The sequence below is a fragment of the Chiloscyllium punctatum genome, chromosome 19, assembly GCF_047496795.1.
Source record: "Chiloscyllium punctatum isolate Juve2018m chromosome 19, sChiPun1.3, whole genome shotgun sequence".
Lineage (NCBI taxonomy): Eukaryota > Metazoa > Chordata > Chondrichthyes > Orectolobiformes > Hemiscylliidae > Chiloscyllium > Chiloscyllium punctatum.
This window is the reverse complement of record NC_092757.1, coordinates 45,371,277-45,393,413: the sequence shown is the minus strand read 5'-3', so window position 1 is coordinate 45,393,413 and position 22,137 is coordinate 45,371,277. Positions and strand designations below refer to the sequence as shown.

General features: G+C 42.8%; 1 protein-coding gene across 11 annotated transcripts in view; it reads right to left on the bottom strand.

Moving 5' to 3' along the window:
- The window catches only part of camkk1a (calcium/calmodulin-dependent protein kinase kinase 1, alpha a), a 263,571-nt gene that overhangs the window by 27,955 nt on the left and 213,479 nt on the right, over positions 1-22,137 (bottom strand). For all 11 annotated transcript variants that reach the window (XM_072589306.1, XM_072589312.1, XM_072589304.1 and 8 more), the window contains 6 exons: positions 20,851-21,050; positions 14,867-14,920; positions 14,108-14,181; positions 11,506-11,593; positions 7,941-8,069; positions 5,600-5,703 (listed from right to left, as the gene is read on the bottom strand). In XM_072589306.1, the coding sequence (XP_072445407.1) occupies positions 5,600-5,703; positions 7,941-8,069; positions 11,506-11,593; positions 14,108-14,181; positions 14,867-14,920; positions 20,851-21,050 (649 nt within the window). The remainder of the gene's footprint in view (positions 1-5,599; positions 5,704-7,940; positions 8,070-11,505; positions 11,594-14,107; positions 14,182-14,866; positions 14,921-20,850; positions 21,051-22,137) is intronic.

Below are 22,137 nucleotides of genomic sequence, written 5' to 3'. Positions count from 1 at the left end.
CTAAAACCACCCCTACCCAGAGGTGGCAACAACCCATCCCGAACTGTCCATAAATAGGCATCTAACCATCCCAACCACCTTCACTTCTCCCCAGCTAGAGCTGCACCGCAAACACAAGCTGAAAAGAATAAACACCCTACAGAATATCAATATGAATAAAAAAACATTCTTTTATATATAAAAAGGGACAAATAAGTGCCCCACCCATCCCTTGGTATATCCTAACTTAGAAACTGAAAATGTACATCTTAACCACCGCCAGACATAGTTTAAACCAAATTATCATCAAGAGGAAAAAAAGGAAAAATAAAGCTCCAACTGGATTTCTTCTGTTTCTTTTACAAAATGATAAACACATACCCAAACAACAATATTTATACATACTACAATTGTTCAAATTAGGTTAGTTTGTCCACAAAGTCTCTTGCCTTCTCTGATGAGTCAAAGAGATGTATGGATCCAACTAACATGATCTGAAGGACCGCCGGATATCTCAGGGAGTACTGAATCCCAAGCTCCCTCAGGGAGATTTGAAGCTGACAACAGAAAGGTAGACCAAAATGGATTCCCTTGTGAAACGCTCAACCCTACTTCTTACATGCTGAGCACTTGACAAATTTTAGTATTTGTGAAGGGACATAGTAACTGGAATAGACATTTCAGCAATCTGGCTTTATTTCCTCATTCAATCAGACTGTAACAGTTCAGCACTTCATCTCCATTCTCCACTTTTTTTAATATTCCTTCGTACCCACTTTTAAATGGCTAAGGCGTTTTCTCTCAGTTGTGGATTTCCCCATCAGATAGGTCGGCCGGGGCGGGGGGGGGGGCGGGGGGGGACTGGGGAAAGGAGGAAATGTGCCCCTGCGCAATACAAGTGCAACTATCTGAGGAATGAGGGAGCCCCTCTTCCTACCTGAGAAATCTGTTTTCTCCCATTGGACTGATAATAAAAGACAATGTCTTCAATTCCAGTATCCCTTCTGGACAGGAGTTCTGAAGAAGGGTCACTGGACTCAAAACATGCTGTTTCTCCAGCAATTTATTTTGTTGTAGCAATAAGATAGTGCCCAGTTAATCTGTTTTAGTGAGCTTTATTGATGACTTAACACATTTGACAATAATCAGGAACAGCTCAGTCTGACACCTCAAAATAGTGACAAGCTCTTCCACATCCACCCAAGATGGGTGATGAGCTTCAATTAAATATCTCAATTATCTGAGAGGTAGCACATCTGACCATGCAACACTCCCAGAGTACTGCTCTGCAGGGTTTAAGACCATAAGACACAGGAGCAAAAATTAGGCCATTCAGCCTATCATGTCTGCTCCACCATTCAATCATGGCTGATAAGTTTCTCAACCCCATTCTCCCACTTGCTCCCATATTCCTTAATCCCTTTGACAAACAAGAATCTATCTATCTGCGTCTTAAATATACTCAATGATGTGGCCTTCACACCCTTCTCTGGCAATGAATTCCATAGATTCACCACTCTCTGGCTGAAGAAGTTTCTCCTTATCTCCAAAAGGACTTCACAATACTCTAAGGGTGTGCCATCAGGTCCTAGTCTCTCCTACCAATGGGAACATTTTCCCAATATCCACTCTGTCCAGGCCTTCCAGTATTCTGTAAGTTTCAAAGGGATCTCTCCCTCATCCTTCTAAACTCCACCGAGTATAGACCCAGAATCCTCAAACGCTCCTCATATGTTAAGCCTTTCATTCCTGGGAACATTCTCATGAACCTCCTCTGAACTCACTGAAGGGCCAGTACATCCTTCCTGAGGTATGGGGCCCAAAACTGCACACAATACTCCAAATGTGATCTGACCAAAGCCTTATAGAGCCTCAGAAGTACATCACTGCTTTTATATTCAAGTTCTCTCAAAATAAATGACAACATTTCATTTGCCTTCCTAACTACCATCTCAACCTGCAAGTTTACCTTGACAGAATTCTGGACTAGAACTCCCAAGTTCTAGATTATTGAATTTTCTCCCCATATAGAAAATAGTCCATGCTTCTATTCTTCCTACCAAAGTGCATGACCTCACACTTTCCCACATTGTATTTCATCTGCCACTTCTTTGCACACTCTCCAAACATATCCAAATTCTTCTGCAGCCTCCCTGCCTCCTCAATGCTACCTGCCCCTCCACCAAATTTATATCATCTGCAAACTTAGCCAGAATGCCCTCAGTTCCTTCATCTAGATTGTTAATGTATAAAGTAAGAGGTTGTGGTCCCTTGTGGACCATCACTTGTCACTGGCTGCCATCCTGAGAAGGACCCTTTTATCAGCAGTCTCTGCTTTCTATCAGACAGCCAAGCTTCTATCCATGCTAACACCTTGCCTCTAACACCCATGGGCCCTTATCTTACTCAGCAGCCTCCTGTGCAGTACCTTGTCGAAGGCAGTCTTGAAGCCCAGGTAGATAACATCCATTAGCTCTCTTTAGTCTAATCTGCTCGTTACTTCCTCAAAGAATTCTAGCAGATTTGTCAGGCGTGACCTCCCCTTGATGAAACCATGTTGACTTTGCCCTATTTTGCCATACACTTCCAAGTATTCAGAAATCTCATTCTTTACAATGGACTCCAAAATCTTACTCATGACTGAGGTTAGGCTAATCAGCATGTACATTTTCATCTTTTGCTTCACTCCCTTTTTAAACAGGGGTATCACATTCACAATTTTCCAGTCCTCTGGGACCCTCCCTGACTCTAATCAATTCTGGAAGATCAGCACTAACCCTTCAGCTATCTCCTTTAGAACTCTGGGATGTAGTCCATCTGGTCCAGGTGATTTATCCACCTTCAGGCCATTCAGTTTTCCTAGCATCTTGTGGTATTGTGGTAGTATAACCTACATCTGGGCCAAAAGCTCTCATGACATGGTTGAACAGACTGATTAGTCTGTGATTTTTTTACATTACCCCCACTAATTAATATTGCATTGTATGTGATAAAGGATCTTCACTATAGGAAACGGGGCAGGTGGGAGGAATAAGTTAAAACTGTTTCTCAACCAAAAACTGCCTCCAACTTGCTCATTTGAGCTTGAGTGAGTCTGTAAGGAGGGAGGGAAACATCAGATCCAAGGATATTAGATACAATTTGAAATTGATCACGAACATGCATGCCTCACTGTCATGTAGCTCTGAAACTTTAACTGCTTTCAGCCATATTTCTGAGGGCAGGATTTTTCATTTTGGTGCCTAAGAGCAGGCATGTTCTGTTGTGATTGAGAAGGCTGATTGGACTGAGTTCCAATCAACTCGTTAAGAGGTGACCACGAACTTCTTGTGAAACACGGTCTCCAAGGCCAACAGTTTCTAGATCCTAGAGACCGTCAGTTGGGACCTGGTCTTCATGGAAACAAATGCTGAGCAGGTAGATCTTTTAAAATATAGTAACATAGGTACAGGAGTAGGTCATTCGGCCCTTATGAGTCTACGCCACTATTCAATTGGTCATGGCCGATCCTCCATTTCATTGCCCACACTTTCTCCCCACACTTCTTGATTCCTTGAAACAAAATCTAAAACTTTATCTCCCACTTGGATACATTCAGTGACCTGGCCTCCATAGCCTTCTGTTTTCAAGTGAAGAAACTTTGCCTCATCCTAGTCCTACCCCATATCCTGAGACTGTCCCCCTGACCTAGACTATCTGACCAGACAAAACAACTGCCCTGCATCTAATCTGTCCAGTCTTGTTATAATTTTATACGTTTCAATCAGATCCCTTTTCATCTATTTAAAGTCTAATGAATACAGGTCTAGTAGAACCAATCTATTTCCATGGGACATTCCCAGTAAACCTCCTCTGCACTCCCTTTATAGCAACTATATGCTTTCTCCATGGGGATACCAGAAGTGTATACAGTACTCCAGGTGTGGTCTCAGCAAGGTCCTGTATAACTGCAACAAATACAAAAACTCAGTAGGCCTGGCAGCATTTGTGAAGAGAGTAACAGAGCTAACATTCTGAATCAAGTGATACTTCTTCAGAACTTCTTCTCCAGTTCTCCACATCACATTATCTCAGAATTGCCCTGTTTGACTCTTCTTGCAATAAAGGCCAGCATACCACTTGCTTTCCTAATTACCTGCTCCACTTGCTTGTCTACTTTCTGACAGATGTACAGGAACACACAGACCCTTTTGTATATTCACACTTCCCAATATACCACCATTTAACTCATACTCTTCCTTTCTGTTTTTCATTCTGAAGTGTACAGTTCACATTTAGCCATGTTGTACTGCATTTGCTCACACACTCAGCTGGTCTCAATCACCCTGAAGTCTTCTTGCACCCTCCTCATAATCATGCTTAGTTTTGTGTCATCAGCTTCTTTCAGACTGGAAGCCACAGGGAAAAGGTGTCAGAGTACAAATGGGAATCCCTGGCAAGCAGGTCACTCTGGATTCCCTGTCAGGAAGGCAGGGAATTAGACAGGTGATGAGATGACACCCATAAGTGACCCAGACTGGCCATTAATTGACCACTTAATAGCCTTAATAGTTGGCAAATGAAAACGGTCCCCAGTGGACCTTCTTGTCCAATGTTTAATTGCTGAGATGGTAAGAAGATGGGTGAGTATCACCTCAGGGCCAATTCACCCAATTATTTGCTCTTCTCACCACCCTCACAGCAGAGGTAATTGTGCCCCAAGTCTCAGTAACTCAACAGATACATCAAGGAAAGAACGAGGTGGACTCATGAGCTAAGTGCCTACATCCTTACCTCTAAGTATCTGTGAATGGGCACTCTCCTTATATCCTCTCCCCACCAACTATCCTAAGTCACATGTGTGATACCACATACAGTGTCGCACATGATCCCAACTTGTGGCTTCTGTCATACAAGCCTACATGCTTCCAAACTCCAATCTCCTACCACCAAGATGTCCAATCTTCACCCTCCCTCACAACACTCTGATCCAAAACCTATCTATACAATGTTTCCACGTGGACTTATCAGTTGCTGCAGCCATCACTGATTTTTGTTGCTGAGTATATGAAGGGATATGGAAAAAATGTGGGTAAGCTGAAGTTGGTACAGTTCATCCTTTAACCAAATAAACACTGGAACAGATCCAAGAAGCCAAATAGCCTTCTCCAGTTCTTAACTTTCATAAAAACATTACAAATACTGTCTTTACCTTATGTGGTCTAATCCTTCATTAGATTTAGGATCGACTCCTAGAAATCCAAAGCAGCAAAACACATCAAAACAGCATTTTTACCAGCAGTGTGTTACTTTTCATCCAGAAGCTTTTGTTTCTGAGGTAACAGGAACCTTTACATGCGTATCTGGAGGATAGTGATGATGGAGGCTCCCATCTCTTTCCATCACACTGCTGACTAGGTATCTCTCCTGCTCTTACTGCTTACAATTGGTGTGTATTAGAAGGATTTACAAGTTGATATTCAACTTGTTTGGCTTCATTATGATGTCTTCCTTTGCTGCCAAGTCCTGGAGCGGGCCTTGCAACCAGAGCTTTTGGCTCAGAGGCAAGGACACTACCCAATGCCCCACAAGACCTTCTCTTGTTTATATTAGTGCTAAGGTTGATATCTAGAAAACTCACATGAGAAGGTTTCCTGGTGCTGACATGGACCTCCCCTCCTTCCTGCTCTGAAACTCAAACGGGTTTCCAAAGGAGCGTTTCCTTAACATGGCCTTCACCAAAATCTAAAAAAGAATGGTAATACTTCAGTTGCTGTTCTAACAAAGTTAAGTGTGAAACAGTGAAACAGACATTTCTATTTGACAATGGGCTGCCAGTGGCAGGTTACCAATAACCTTGCTCTGGAGTTTAGTAAAGTTACATAAAGTGGAAGAGGCCAGCTTTGTCTCATGACTTTAGATTTCAACCCTTTCGGTAAGAATTTCAAAGTTTGATAGTTCTCCTAGATCTCCCAGCACTAAAGCAAGCAGAGGATTTGATGAAGCCATCAAAAGCTCTCTTGACCACAGTGTTCATCTGTGCCACCAGGAACACACCTCAAACATCCATCTTGCAGTAGATGGCTAGAAATCTAGCATGATGTTCATATTTCATGAAATTCCGGGGGCACAGACATTCCTAGACCTGAGGAGAAACATCACAAATATTACCCAGCTGTTTTCAGGGCTCCTGTTACTGACAGAGGTCTGGACCCTCAACAGGAATCCAGGGAATATTCTACAGAACCCAGTGGCCTTGAACCTAACACTGAGGCCCAGGAGTCTGGCTCTGTGTGCACAAAACACCTCTCCAATGGCCACAGTGCCTTCTGATATTGGACCATTGGTAATGGATAGAGGTGGGAGTGAGGCTCAGGCACTTTCCAGTGCCACAGTGAAAGCTGGACTTAGAAAATGTGAGTTTCTGGGGAGTCTAAGACTGTTCTTGCTAGGTGTTTATTAAACAAACTGAAAAATGTTGACTCCTGGAGATGTTAACCCGAAGTCCATCAAGGGCAGCTACTGGGGATGGTGAGGAGAGAACGTTTGCAGCTTTATACTTGGAAATCACAATGTGGAGCGAGGGAGTGTGCACCTTAACTACAGTAACTAAACGATGGATGACTAGCTCATTTCACCAGGCCTCTACGGAGCAGAAGGAGAAAGACATCCTCAGACATCTCCTTTTGGACAATGACCCCACCAAAGGTCTAAAAATGTGCATTTGACCTGCCTCCTTGTCTGAGGCAGAATTATAGGTTGCTCATTGAAATGAGGAGTAGGTAAAATCTTACAAATCCAAACTAGAAGGAGCAAGTTCAGAGAAGGCCCAAAATCTAACCTAATTCTATCTTTTAATGTAAAATTTGTTCTCACTCTCCAATAGTTGACTTTGCTAATCATGTTTGGAAATAGTTTTACTGATACTTGAGCCCAAGATAGAAGCGACCTGGATGGGCAAGAACTGGAAGGGTTCAGGTCAGACTCCTGTTCCATAACCTGCTCGAGCTTCACTTCATCAAAGTGGATGGAGTGTAAAACCTTGAGAAATGTAAAACCGGCATTGCGCCTAATTATCTCCTACTCCTGTTGGGCTGCGGAGGTGGTGGGGGTTAAAATCAGGGTCCTAACTCTGGAATCTATCACTCCAGGGTATGTTTTATAATGTAAGGGCAGTGCGTGGTTAGGATTCCCTCTCCAGCAAGGCATCACTCCTACCCAATGCTTTGAATTCTGCCCATTGCTCTGGAGCAAGTGTTGGCCAGACTGTTCCATTCAGGATTACTCACATACAAGAGGAAGCTTACTGGTGCCTGGTTGTATGATCCTGACCATGGTAGCACAGTTGGATATCTAAAGTGGCTGAAGAGTGTTGAGGATCAGGAAGACCAGCAGAGGCCAAAGCTGAGTTTGGAGTTGCTCACTGGCAATAAGGGAGTGGTATACAGATAGTGAGATTTTGCTAAGCCAACCCAGGGCAATTACCACAATTTCCAGGGAAACATGGCCACTTTCTACATGATGATACTGAGTTAAGTGCAATCACTAAGTTAGCTGCTGGGGACCTAATCCCTACCATCCCACACAACACAGGACATGCAGGGATAGAGGGTGGGCTGGAACTACTGGTGGCTGCTGATGGTGAAGGGAGGGATATTTGGGCCAGGGTGGAGAGATAACAGTTAGGGTCTAACTGATGTGATGGGCCTCATTCTTTGCTGTAGATGGCAACCAGGGGAAGTGTTATCAGCCACTGGTGGCAGTAACACAGTACTATAACAATCCAGCCCCAATTGTTTTCCCACAATGCATTTCAGTACATCTCCTCAAGTAAACAAGCAAAGCCTTGTTCCACTGAAATGTGAAACCCTCTGTTAATGAGTATAACTGCAAGAATGAAGCAAGTGAACACCGATAACCTGCACCAATAAGGTACATTAATCTTTCTATGTTCTTGTATTAAAAGTGGAAGGTTTTCTTACCACAGTTGAGAGGCTGGAAATTAATTTGACAGAGTTCATCACCTCCTCTTCAGTGACTTCAACCATACTGCAATGTTCCTCCTCCAGTGGAAGGGGATCGGTCCCATTCTTTGTTACCCATTGATGCAGCTACACAATAAACCACAGAATAACAGATAACCTTCTTACATTTAGTCTTTCAAAGAGCCACAATTATTGAGGTTAGATTTTCATTTGAGATTTATTTAATTAACTGCATTTAAATTTGTCCAACTGCTGTGTGGAAGTTTGGACTCATCTGTCTGGATGGGTGGCTCAATGGTTAGCACTGCTGCCTCACTGTACCAGGGACCTGGGTTTGATTCCAGCCTTGGGTGACTGCCTGTGTGGAGTCTGGATGTTCTCCCTGTATCTGAGTGGGTTCCCACCAGGTGCTCCAGCTTCCTCCCACAGGACAAAAATGGGCAATTTAGCAGCAATGTGGCGGCTAGGTGAATTACCACATTGTTATGGGCTAAGTCTGGGTGGGATGTCCTTTAGAGGGTTGATGCAGATTTGATAGGCCAAATAGCCTCTATCTGCATTGTATTAGTCCAGGCTATAGATTACAGTCTCACAACAGTGCCACTATGTTCGTGTTATGACATGGGGTAAACTCTCCTCCTTAATTTAAAACCAGCAACACAGAAAAGATTTATCCCATGTGAACGTTCAATCTGTGAACGTTCCAGAGGCCAAGAACTATTTAAAGTAAAAATTAACTTTACTTCTTAAAGTATAACAGAGAATAATTAACTAACAACCATTTACATCTCCTCTCTAACCTATCTTTTACCTTCCCTTCTATAATACTAGTCCGATAAAACTTCCGATTACGATTTACAAAACAACACTTCCTATTTCAAAACCAGGCAGCTTTCAGTTTTCTCTGTATTCCTGTTGTCTTTTCTTCTTCTTGGGGATTCTGCTTCACAGGTTACTGCATGATAAAGGTACCATTTAAGAGAGCTATTTTTTCAGACAGTCTTTACATGCTGGTAGCTTGGCTGTTCTCCTCTCTACTGTTCAATTTTCCCCTGGTCTTATACCACCCCAAAGCATCGGATTGTGTCATTGGCTTTTAAGATTGTCAATATACTCAATTCAAATTGGGTTTTGGTATTTTTCAGGGTATAATTTAAACTGATTGGCCTAATTCAAATCTGTTTTGTCATTTCCAGGCAATGAGCTACCCTAGCTACCCCAGCAGCTGGAGCACTTGTTACATTGTAACTTTTTTCAGAGTACTTGGTTCTATCAGGTAGTTTTTGCTAGCTTTTAACTCTCTTAAAGGTACAGTACACCCACATCTTCATAAGCTGGCGTACCACTGATCATGGTGAGGGAGATTATAACTAGAGTAGGTTCTGACTGCACCGAACTTGGACACGTGTGAAATGTCATCAAACATTGCGAAATTAGGCCAGAGCAGTTTTAACTCCAGGGTCCCACCTGGTCCTGGTGTGTTGATATTAGCTCCTCACAGGAGCTGCCTACTGTTTTTATACTCATTCAGGGATACAGGAATTGCTGGGCTGGGCTGTCATTTATTTCCGATTCCTAACTGCCCTGGAGGAGGCGGTGGTGAGCTGCCTTCTTGAACTTCAGTCCCTGAAGTGAAAGGGTACCCACAGTGCTGTTCGAGAAGAATTTGACCCGTGACAGTGAAGGAATGGCAAAATCATTTTAGATTTTGAGAACCAGAGTATTTTGCTTTTGGAAAGACAATTTTAATGCATTTGCCTAAGGTATCTGCTTTCATTGCAACCTGGTCTTCTGAATGAGTGTGAAAGGAAACAATCTACGGCCATGGGGTCCTTCTTTATCCATGCAGACAGAAGTCTGATGATATCATCAGACTGTAATTTTGACTCTGGTCTGAGTAGAGAAATCACAGCAGCTTTAAGGGCCTGTGGAGATGGTAGGAAGAGAATTCAGGGCCAATTAAGGTCCTCTATTGCTTCTTTTTGGGAGCAAGAGAGACCCTCCTGACTTCTGATGGAAGGTGTTTGTTGCCCTGTCCTGAAGTCCTATACTCTTCACTGTTGCAATACCCGCCCTGTTCCTGTGACTTAACTTGTTGGCAAAAGGCTGGGCTGTCATTTATTTCTGATTCCTAACTGCCCTGGAGGAGGTGGTGGCGAGCTGATTCCAGTTGGGAACACTACCACCTGCAAGTTCCTCTCCAAGCCACTTACCAGTTTGACTTGGAAATATATCACCATTCCCTCACTGTCACTGTCCCAAAAATGCAACATTAAAATAAAACGCAGAACTGCTGATGCCGGAGATCTGAAACAAAAACAGGAATTGCTGGTGAAACTCAGCAGGTCTGGCAGCATCTGTGGGAAGAAACCAGAGTCAATGTTTTGAATTCATTTCAGTTTCAATTCTGATGAAGAGTCACCAGATTTGAACTGTTAACTCCTCTTAACTTCCCACAGATGCTACCAGACCTGCTCAGTTTCACCAGTAATCCCAAAATGCATCTGGTTCACTAACCCCCTTTAGGGAAGGAAATCTGCTGTCCTTACCTGGTCTGTCTACATGTGTCTCCAAACCCACAGCAATATATTTAACTATTAACTTCCCTCTGCAGTGGCTCTCAGCAGTATTTGAGAAGGTAGCTCACCAGCATTTCTCAAAGGTAGTTAGGAAGGGGAAATAAGTGTTTCTTGTGCTAACCAAAGGTTTAGTAAGTGAATAATAAAGCTATGAGGAGACAAGCTATCTGATTGTGTACTCAAGATAAATAGCAAACAACTTTTATTTGTGTCCCCAAAGGGAATAAAAGACTCAAAGTGCTTCACAGACAACAGCACGTATACTGATCTGAAATGTAAGAATTCAAAAAGAAGGGCAAAGGCATGGCCAGGTAGATGAGCTTTCGGGGAGGATTTTGATGGTGGTGAGAGGTATGTCCAGGCTCAAAGGAGAGTTTCAGGAATAAACACCAAGCTGAGTGAAGGGTTTTCTACTAATATAGAGCTGCAGAAGCAAGGGGATGGCAGAGGATGCCAGAATAAAAGCAGTACAAAGCACAAGCTGGAACATAAGATGAGAGGAAGTCAAAGATAAAGCATTGGCTACAGCCAAGAATGGCTAAAACAAGGATAGGAATTTTCAATGAAGCACACAGAGTGGGTCAGGGATACAACAAACATCAATAAGGAGAAAGGTACTGGGTGAATGTGATTTCATTTTAATTAGGGTGTGAATGGAACTCAGAGTAAGTTCAAGATTGCATGGGATGAAAATCACTCAAGTGATTTCTGTTCTGGTTGAAACATTGGGAGAATAATTAATTATGTTCTGTGAGAGCTCTGAAAGGTTGGTTTGTAGTTAATTATGATATGACTATGTTCAATTGAAGTAATCAAAATATAGGTAGGCTTTGTTGAATTTAAATGACCTGATAATTTTCAACCTTGTGTTTCAACTGGCAGGAACTAATAAGCGTATTAAATACTAATATTTTACAAAGGGACATTCATCAGTGATTCTAATTGAAATAGTACAGGTCTTTTTATCTGTGGTTATTTTATACCTTTATCTGTGGAACTGTAATCCTGGTGTCAGGATTCTTATCCAACATCCGAAGAAGCAAATCCTTCAGCTCTTCACTGATTTCTGGTCTGAGAAATATGAATTTATAAGATATGTTAACAACAGACAGAGAAAGCAGTATTTCTGGGAACCTGAACAAACTGGTTCCACTATTTTATTAAATTATATGCATTTTAATCCCATTTATCAAGTGAGTGTCATATTAATTTGGACACTTACGCATGAGAAATGATTTATCTTCTTCAGTCTTTACACTTTTAATTGCCTCATTCATCACCACCAAAACCTCACCAGCTGGTAGAACATTTTGGGAAGGAGTTTTGCAGATTTCCATTTATCTTTCTTTGAAGAGACTCAGAGCTGAGTGCACCAGACCCCATTCTTGATGTAGTAAAGGCCGTGTGGGAATCACAAAATTTCAGAGTAGATGTTAATGTTCTGAAAGGGCAGATAATACGTGTGGAACTCTCCAGTTGTGAAGCTATGCAAATTCCCAGTCCTTTTAAAAACACTTTAAAATAACCAGCCCATGGCAGTGAGGGGTGAAAATAAATCCAAGTGAATTCATTCAAATCTCCAGCCTTATAAAAATTTAAAATACAAGCTGCCTGTATCAGTTAAAAATAATTTGTTCTACCAGTTATAATAGCCGTTTTATTGACTTAATTCCAAGGGCTATTATTATTTCAATATTAATACCTGCCCTCTTCCCACATTATCTCAGTAGGGAATCTTAAATTCGCAGTTCGATTGATACCCATAATGGTTATTAGAGGATTAGCTATCTTTGATATGGCATTATGAAAATAAGTGTATTTGTTTTGTAAGGAATTAAGTTCTTGAGGGAATTTATATTTTTGTATTGAGTTTATGAACATAAGGTTTATGTTAACAGCAATAAAAGGATGAATAGATATTATGGACATTTATTGTAAGTCAATATGGCTCCTGAGATCTGCTCTTGGTGGTTAGTGGCATGAAAGGAATGAGCACAAGGCCTGGTGCAACAGTTGACAGGTTACACGGGTCATGGGAGACAACATGAGATTGGCATTATGTTGGTATGTGAACTATAAGGGGCCACTAGCATGGGTTGATATGAGTTGGCGCAGGTGGAGCATAAGGAGTGGGCAGAGGGATGAGGGATGGACGGCCCAACATTTAATAAAATAACAAACCCTAGGGAAGTGAGGCAGATCTTTTAATTACTCCATTTTCGTACCAGGCAGCCCTGTGGCTGAATCCAGCGGTAGCAGGCCCAACCCCATCCAACCCCAATCCACATCCTTGAAGAATCCACCAACCAAGTGAGTTTCTCCTGAGTTGGGGGTGGTGAGCTGGGAGAGAACCTAACCCAATGAACTCCAAGTCCCTTTAAACAACTTTTTGAAACTTTTAATTATTTTAAATACATTGATGAAATCATCCTAAACTTTCTAAACTGTTGAGAACACAAGTCCAGTTTCCTTAATCTCTCTTTTCTTTATTGAAATTGAATGCAGTACACTTGATAGGGTCTGAGTAACTCTCTCCAGAACTTAAACATTAATTCCTCAGTTCTGAAGTCATCTTCTTGAGACAAAGTCCAAAATTGCAGGAGTTTGTTTTTTTCATTTGTGCCCTAACTCTTTGCAAGTTTTTATGTGGACAACTAAATCCACAAGCTTCTTCACAGCTTCTAGTATTTTCCCATTAAGAAAATTCCCTGATTTGTTTTCTTCAGATCTAAAGTAATAACCTCACCCTCTCTCACATTGGATTACATTTTTTTTTCAATTAAAAATAGTTTCTGGAATCTTTTTGGGATGGTGCAGTTTATGGCTTTCCAAACTCGGTCAGGTCATTACATCTAACACCATGTGGTATGTTCAAACTAGTCATCAAGAAACATTATACATGGATGGTAATGGGTTTCAGAAGGAGAATTTGAGACAGCACACCTCTGTGTTTCAAAATCACTTCCACAAAATCCAAGAACAAGTTAACAGACACGACTGGGAGGTGTTGTTTGAATGTGAATTTTTACAGCACTTCTTGCATCTACATGACAACACCATTTTTGATGTGGAATTAAATTAGGTGAACATGCCAACCAATCTCACAAACAAACCCTTTGATAAATGTAATTTGGTGATATAGGTTCAAGGGTACATGTTGGCCGAGAAATCCCTTGCTCTTCTTTGAATTGCACCAGGGAATTTCCTTCTATTCACCTAAATGGGAAGACTGGATCTCCAAAAGACAGTTCCTCTAACAGTGCAGCACTCCTGCACTAATCTCTGGAGTACGATTTGGACCCACAAACCTCTAAACACAGTGTTACCAGTTGAAATGTTTGCAAGAAAGGAAATGAATGCTTCAGCTTCCTGCCCAGGCACTGCGGCCCACTGAACTGGGGTTAATATTCATTGAGTGCTGTTTGATTGTGGACACTCCAGATGTATTAGAGCTCAAAATTCCCAAAACTGTCCCATCTCATTAGGAAGAATTGGTAAACTGATTGTCTAATTATCTCCTTTTGAGTAAGTGGCAACAACACTTGTGCGATCAAATAATTTGGACAGTTTACCATTTTTACTCACTTTTCTGGAAATTCCACAGGCCAGTTCTTAATTTTGGCATGAAGTGCCAGGATATATTCATCTATAAAGGGACACTGCAGAGAAAGAGAGAAAGTGAATCTTTATTGCATCTTCCAACTAAACCAACCTTGAGCATTGTAGAGCGGGCAAAGAATTACACTGACAACTGATTTAGGATTGTCAATCAGGCTCATAGTGTAGTGCATTTGTGGGTAGGACCCTGTTCTTTGCCAACAGAAAGAACATGTATGTGCACTATGCATGTTTCAATTCAACAAAATAAGTCCCTCAATCTGCACTAATTTGTGCAAAATCAGAAGGACTCAGTCTTGGGGGCAGGGCAGTGATCACTGAGAACCACCTCTATGTCCCTACTTTTGACCTCTCTGCCACCCTGCTCTCTACATCCCTCAAACCAAGATACAACCCATTTCACAGCACCACCAAAGCAACAACCCCAACCTTTCTCACCTCTGATTTTCCAGTCTGGGGTTAATATCCTGGTAGCAGTCATAGCCTCCACTGTGCCATTGCCATTGGAGATTAAGGTCTCTGACCGGCTGTTAGCTCCAGGTGGGTGGGGCATCCAGACCGAGTTTCATAACCCTGGCAGAAAGCCTGCCTGGCTGACATCTGATCGAGTGGGCTCTCTGACCAAGGCTGCAGATTCGTCTCTGCTACACATTCCCAATTTTGGACTGTCCCAGTCAGCATTCAAATAACCCGAGTCCTGTCACAATATAAGATCCATATACATACCTTGCCAAAGACCAGGCAATACAAGGTGACACCAATGGCCCAGACATCCAAAGCCTGAAAAATAACATTAGCAACATTACTACAACCATCTACACTGATTTCAGAATAGCTGTGCTCCTATACTAATGCCTTGCTCAACATATTCTCCATGATTCAATATCAGATTTATAAAGAATACTCATTTGCTCATACATTCAAATAAAAACAGGATTAATGCTGGAAAAATGAACAATCAAAAACACACAGGAGCACAGAGTATACAGTAATGGAGGAGTCATTCAGATCAACATTCCTGTGCTGACTTTATGCGCAGAATAAAGTGCATTTATTTTAGTTACACTCATAGAATTAGCTAGCTACAGTCATAAAATATCTACAGCGCATAAAGAGATCATTCAGCTCATCGATTCTGCACCAAACCTTTGAAGAGCATCCCATGCAGACCAAGCCCCCCACCCTATTCCCGTAGCCCTACATTTACACTAGTTAATCCACCAAGCCTACTCATCCCTGGACACTATGGGCAATTTGGACAATCCACCTAACCTGCACATCTTTGGACTGTGGGAGGAAAATGGAGCACCTGAAGGAAACCCGTGCAGACACGGGGAGAACATGCAAACTCCACACAGTCATACAAAGCTGGAATTGAACGTGGGTCCCAGGAGCTGTGAGGCATCAGTGATAACAATTCCTGTGCTTTCCCTGAAAGCTGACAAATCTCTTTTTTTCAGGTGCTTATTCCTTTAAAAGCCCCGACTGATTAAAAGCTCTTCAGCACACCCTCAGGCAGTGCACTGCAGATTCTGACCACTCACTCTGTGCAAGAGATTTCTCCTTATGCCTATATCTCCTATTGGTTCTTTTGCCAAGCAGCTTAAATTTGTCTCCTCTGGTTCACAAAAAGACTAGTTTCTCCACATCAACTCTGCCCAGTTTCCTCATGAATTGGCGCACCTTAATTACATTTTCTCTTCATCTCCTCCAAGGAGAACAAAGGCAGCTTCTTCAAATTCATCTCTCAAATATTCTCATAAACTTTTGGTTCACCTTCTCTAAAGCCTGCACATCTTACTTAAAGCGTGGCACTGAAGCAGACAGCAACTCAGTGTTTTCTAAAAGTCCATCAAAACTTTCTTGCTTTTGTTCTTTGTAGCGCTGTTTATAAATCTCAGAATACTGTATGCTCTGTTAACCTCTTTCTCAATGTGTCCTGCCACATTCAATGATTTAAGAAAGACAGTAAGGAAAAGCCAAGGAACTATAAACCGGTGAGCCTAACATCAGTAGTGGGCAAGTTGTTGCAAGGAATGCTGAGAGACAGGATTTACAAGTATTTGGATAGACAAGGACTGATTAGGGATAGACAACATGGCTTTGTGCATGGGAAATCTTATTGCATTAATTTGATTGAGTTTTTTGAAGAAATAACAAAGGGAGCAGAGCGATTGATGTGATCTATATGGACTTCAGTAAGTCGTCCGGCAAGGTTCCTCATGGTAGACTGGTTAGCAAGGTTAGATCACATCAACTACACGGAGAACTAGCCATTTGGATACAGAACTGGAGGGCTGCCTTTCAGACTGGAGGCCTGTGACCAGTGGTGTGACACAAGGATTGGTGCTGGATCCACTGCTTTTTGTCATTTATATAAATGATTTGGATGGGTCCATAGGAGATATAGTTAGGAAGTTTGCAGATGACACCAAAATCGGAAGTGTAACAGGGAAGGTTATCTCAGAGTACAACAGGATCTGATCGTGAATGGGTCAAGGAGTGGCAGATGGAGTTTAATTTAGATAGATGTGAGGTGCTGCATTTTGGAAAGACAAATCAGGGCAGGATTTATACACTTAATGGTAAGATCCTGGGGAGTTTTGTTGAACAAAGAGACCTTGGAGTACAGGTTTGTAGCTCCTTGAAAGTGGAGTTGCTGGTAGATAGAACAGTGAAGAAGGCGATTGCTTTCCTTTACTGGTCAGAGCATTGAGTATAGGAGTTGGAAGGTCATGTTGCAGCTGTACAGGACGTTGGTTAGGCCACTTTTGCAATCTTGCATGCAATTGCGTTCTCCCTCCTATCGGAAGGATGTTGTGAAACTTGAATGGGTTCAGAAAAGATTTACAAGGATGTTGCCAGGGTCAGAGGGTTTGAGCTATAGGGGAGGCTGAATAGGCTGGGTCTATTTTCCCTGGAGCGTTGGAGGCCTTATAGAGGTTTATAAAAGCATGAAGATGGTAAATAGACAAGGTCTTTTCCCTTGGGTGGGGGAGTCCAGAACTAGAGGGCATAGGTTTAGGGTGAAAGGGAAAAAAATTAAAATGGACCTAAGGGTAACTTTTTCACACACAGGGTGGTGCATGTATGGAATGAGCTGCCAGAGGAAATGGTGGAGGCTGGTACGATGACAACATTTAAAAGGCATCTGGATGGGTCTATGAATAGGAGGGGTTTAGAAGGATATGGGCCAAGTGCTGGCAAGTAGGACTAGATTAATTTAGAATATCTGGTTGGCATGGACGAGTTGGACCGAAACATCTGTTTCCATGCTGTACATCTCTATGATTCTATGACTCTATCAATGCACATATTCTCCAGTTCCCTCTGCTTTAAAATTGTACCTTTTATTTTGTACAGGTATCCTCCACTTTTTAAACGTTCGCTTCACGCCAATTCGCTTTTGACAAAAGACCGACATTAGTACCTGATTTTGCTAATCTAAAGAGAATTTTCACTTTTACGAAAAACGGCAAAATACATCCCATATAAATTAATGCTTCTTCATTTTACGCCATTTCGACTTACAAAAGGTTTCACTGAAACTCTCTGCTTTCAGTTAGCAGGGGATACCTGTATTGTCTTTTCATAGAATCCTTACAGTGTGGAAACAGGCCCTTCAGCCCAACAAATCCACATCAACCCTCCAAAGAGTAACCCACCCAGACCCATTCCCCTACCCTATATTTACCCCTGATGAATGCACCTTTCCTACGCATCACTGACCACTATGGGCAACTTAACATTGCCAAGTCACCTAACCTGCACATCTTTGGACTGTGGGAAGAAACCAGAGCGCCTGGAGGAAACCCACGCAGACACGGGGAGAATGTGCAAACTCCACACAGATAGTTGCCCGATGCTGGAATCAAACCGGGTCCCTGGTGCTGTGAGGCAGCGGTGCTAACCACTGAGCCACCATGCCACATCTTGCTATCAAAATGTACCTTTGTACTTCATGTAAATTACATCCAAAACATGTCTGCCCTCTACACGACCCCTGTTCTCTGAAAGCTTATCATTATTTACCTGACTATTCAAAGTGTTTCTAAATTTTGGGTGGATGGAAAGTTGAAAAAATATGTCCTGAGAACTCAAGTCTCAGCCATTCATGCCGATCAAGAAAAGTAGCGCTTCTAACACTATCCCCTGAGCAACTTTACTGAATATCTTCATACAGCTCAAATATCAACCAATCACTGTCACTCTTGAAGCTTCCTGCCTCTCACCTAATTCAGTCTCCAAGTGGCCATTGTCTGTTTTATACCAGGGACATGCCCAAGCTCACTCTGCACTGCCCCTCCCCCACACTGCCACATTCCCTCCCCCACACTGCCACATTCCCTCCCCCACACTGCCCCAAGCTCTCCCCTAACCAATCACATCCCATTCCCTAAACGACTACACCCCCTCCCCCACACTGCCCCAACCCTCCTATACCCAGCCACATCCCCTCCCCCAAACCGCTCCACCCCCACCCTACAACACTTCTTCCCCAATCTCACTGCGCCCTCTCCCAAAGTGCCAAATTGCCCCACTCCCTCCCCATGCTGCCTTACTCCCAACCTGCACCATGCCCCATCTCACCCTACAACATCCCGTCCTCCACTCACACTACCCCCTCCCTCATATTACCCCACCCCATCCCCACCAGCTGATGAACTAAGATAGGGGTGAAGCTGAGACATGTTACTGAGATGCAAAGGATGGTCTCAGAGATGGTATGAATATATGGTCAAACCTTATCTCAGGATCAAATATGACACCATAATTACTTTTAGACTGGATTACTCACAGATCATTAGCAGAGAGAGGGATGGATGGTTAGGGAACAGTATAGAACAGAGATGGATGTGGAGAGGTGAAGCTGAGTGTCATTGGTATTCTAGAGAAGGTTAAAGGTGTGCTTTCAGATGATACTGCCAGACGAGGGGAACATGTAGATGACAAATGAGGGGTACCAGAGGTAATGGTGTGAGAGCAGAAAGAGAAGCCATTTCAAGTAATAATAAGCCCTTGAAGTTTCACAGAGGTGGAAGGGTGTCTTGGGCAAAATGGCACTGCAGACCTGAAACCAGAGATCCCACTCTCAAACCAAGCACCCACCAAATGACCTCATCTAGCTTCTATTGCTTCTTAGAAGCAATTATCATCACCAAAGGTGTAATCAGAGTGAGAAGGACGAGGAGGGAACATGTGCCACTGTCACTATCACCGAGGATGTCATTTGGGACTTCCGATTGAAGCTGTTTTGTTACTGTGGCAGAGCACATACATGACTCAGGGAGTCAACATGAAGTTCTGGAAAAGATAGGAATCGACTTTGGAAGCGACATGTTCAAGGGGAAATTGGAGATACGGTCAAAGTATTCAAAAACAGAGCGACCAAGGGTTGCTTTCTGAATGGAGAGATGATGATAGCAACTTTAACGGATAGTGGGAGAGGAGCTGAAGACAGAAAGCAGCTTATAATATCTGTAAGATGGGGGCTAGATAGTGAAGTTGGGTTATCAGTTTGGTGAAGACTGCAGACGTTGGAGGTCAAAATGGAAACGTGTGGTGCTGGAAAAGCACAGCCGGTCAGGCAGCATCCGAGGAGCAAGAGAGTCGATATTTTGAGCATAAGCTTTTCACCAGGAATTCCTCAGATGCTTCCTGACCGGCTGTGCTTTTCCATTACCACACTTTTCCATTCTGATCTCCAGTGCCTGCAGTCTTCAATTTCTCCGTGGGATTCATAGACAAGATGAGCATGGAGAGGGACTAAGGGAGAGAAGCTGGATGCAAGTTCAGGCTTGCAACATGGAAGGGTTAGAGTAGGTTTGGGCAGGTGGACTAGTAAAAGCAAAGGACCTGGCAGAAGCAGCTAATTGAATGGTTTTATTTGGATGGCATGGTGGCTCACAGCACCAGCGCCCCGGTTCAATGGCAGCCTTGGGTCACTGTCTGTGCAGAGACTGCACATTCTCCCAATGTCTTTGTGACTTTTTGCTGGGTGCTCCATTTTCCTCCCACAGTCCAAATATGTGCAGGTTAGGTGGATTAGTCATGGTAAATGCGGGATTACAGGGATAGGGTAGCATGCTGGATTTGGATAGGATGCTCTTCAGTGGATCGGTGCAGACTTGATGGACCGACTGGCTTCTTTCCTCTCTGTAGGGATTCTATGATTCTATCATTTGACAGAATGTTAAAGCCAAAGGTGACACTGCAGTTGAGTAAATCAGTGACTGTGGAAACACTATGCCAACAGATTCCAAAAGGATTGATAGTTAAGATTTTGAGTGCGCAGTTGTAAATGAATTAAAGGATAGCATTTTCCTGGGTGTGAACCAAATACATATTAGGACAGATGACAAAAAGTTAAAATACTAAGATGTTTTATGAAGAGGAAGAGGCAAGAGAGGGGGGAGAAGCTGTGAGGAAAAGTCCGGGTTTAAGGTTCAGGTGGATGCAGACATGATTGCCACTGGATGAAATTTGGAAGGAAAGGGGTTGTCAAAGTTGAAAAGACAGAAGGGACCTTAGCTGAATGAAGACAGTGCTCCTGGAAGGGTCTAGGCTGAAGAGAGTTACACAGGCCCTTCAGCCCAACAAGTCCACACCGATCCGCCGAAGCACAAGCCACCCAGACCCATTCCCCTACATTTACCCCATGACTTTCAGTCAGTGGTGGAATTATGATATACAGGCCATTGTTTCCCTACCTTCCCATGAAAGCTCTTCCTGGTCTCTGAGAGTGTCTCTGGTGCCATGAATGCTGGAGTCCCAGCTGAACTGGACAGCAAGGCATCATTCCCCTCAAACTGGTTGCTTACTCCAAAGTCAGCAATTTTAATATGGCCATCATCTCCCAGGAGCAGATTTGAAGGTTTGATGTCTCGATGAATGATCTTCTGGTAGTGTACTATGAGAAGTAGGAAGATAAAATAACATTATTTGGATAGTCCGTTTATTTCAAAACATAGGACTGGTGGGGCTTGTGCAGTTACAGCTTCCAACAGCTGGGGGCATAGGCAGCAAATATATCAGTCAGGACCTGAACCGTCAAGCTACGTCTGAATTTTGCGAACATGTTACAATCAGCTAATACAGTAGTGAAAGGTAGAATATTCTTCACCTCTTTGATACCACAAGAAAAAGGACCCACTGGCACTTTTGTCTTACAGGACCACTAGTTTGGCATCACTTTGAATGATCTAGCAACTCTAGGCTGGGCATTCACAAGGTGCTGTGAACATCGACAACCGCAGTATTGTACTGAAATGCAACTTGTAACCTCACAGACTGGCATATCCTCCACTCTACCAGGAGTACTAAACTAGGGCATCAACCCTGATTCCATGGAGAATGCAGGAAGGCATACCAGGAGTACCACCAGGCATGCCAAAATATAAGGTGTCAACCTGGTGAGGTTAAAACGTAAGACTACTTGTATTAAATAATTAGTAGTGGATAAACAGTGGACAATTAATAAACAAAGAGGAGTAGAAGGCTGCACAAACGTTCCTATAGGTATCAAAACAACTGCAAGTGAGCGTTAGTCCTCCAGAGGGTGAAAATAGGGAATCAACTGTAGGTAAGAAAGAAATGGCATACATAATTAATAAATATTTGGCTTCTGTCTTCACTATCAACGATATAAAAACATCCCAGTAATACCTATAAATCAAGAGGTTGAAAGAAAAGAGGAACTTGGTGAAATTATAATCAACAGGGAAGTAGTACAGTCATAGAGTCCTCGGGATGTACAGCACGGAAATAGACCCTTCGGTCCAACTTGTCCACACCGACCAGATATCCTAACCTAATCTAGTCCCATTTGCCAGCACTTGGCCCATATCCCTCTAAATCCTTCCTATTCATAATCCCATCCAGATGCCTTTTAAATTGTACCAGCCTCCACCACTTCCTCTGTAGCTCATTCCATACACGCACCACCCTCTGCATGAAAAAGTTGACCCTTAGGTCCCTTTTAAATTTTTCCCCTCTCG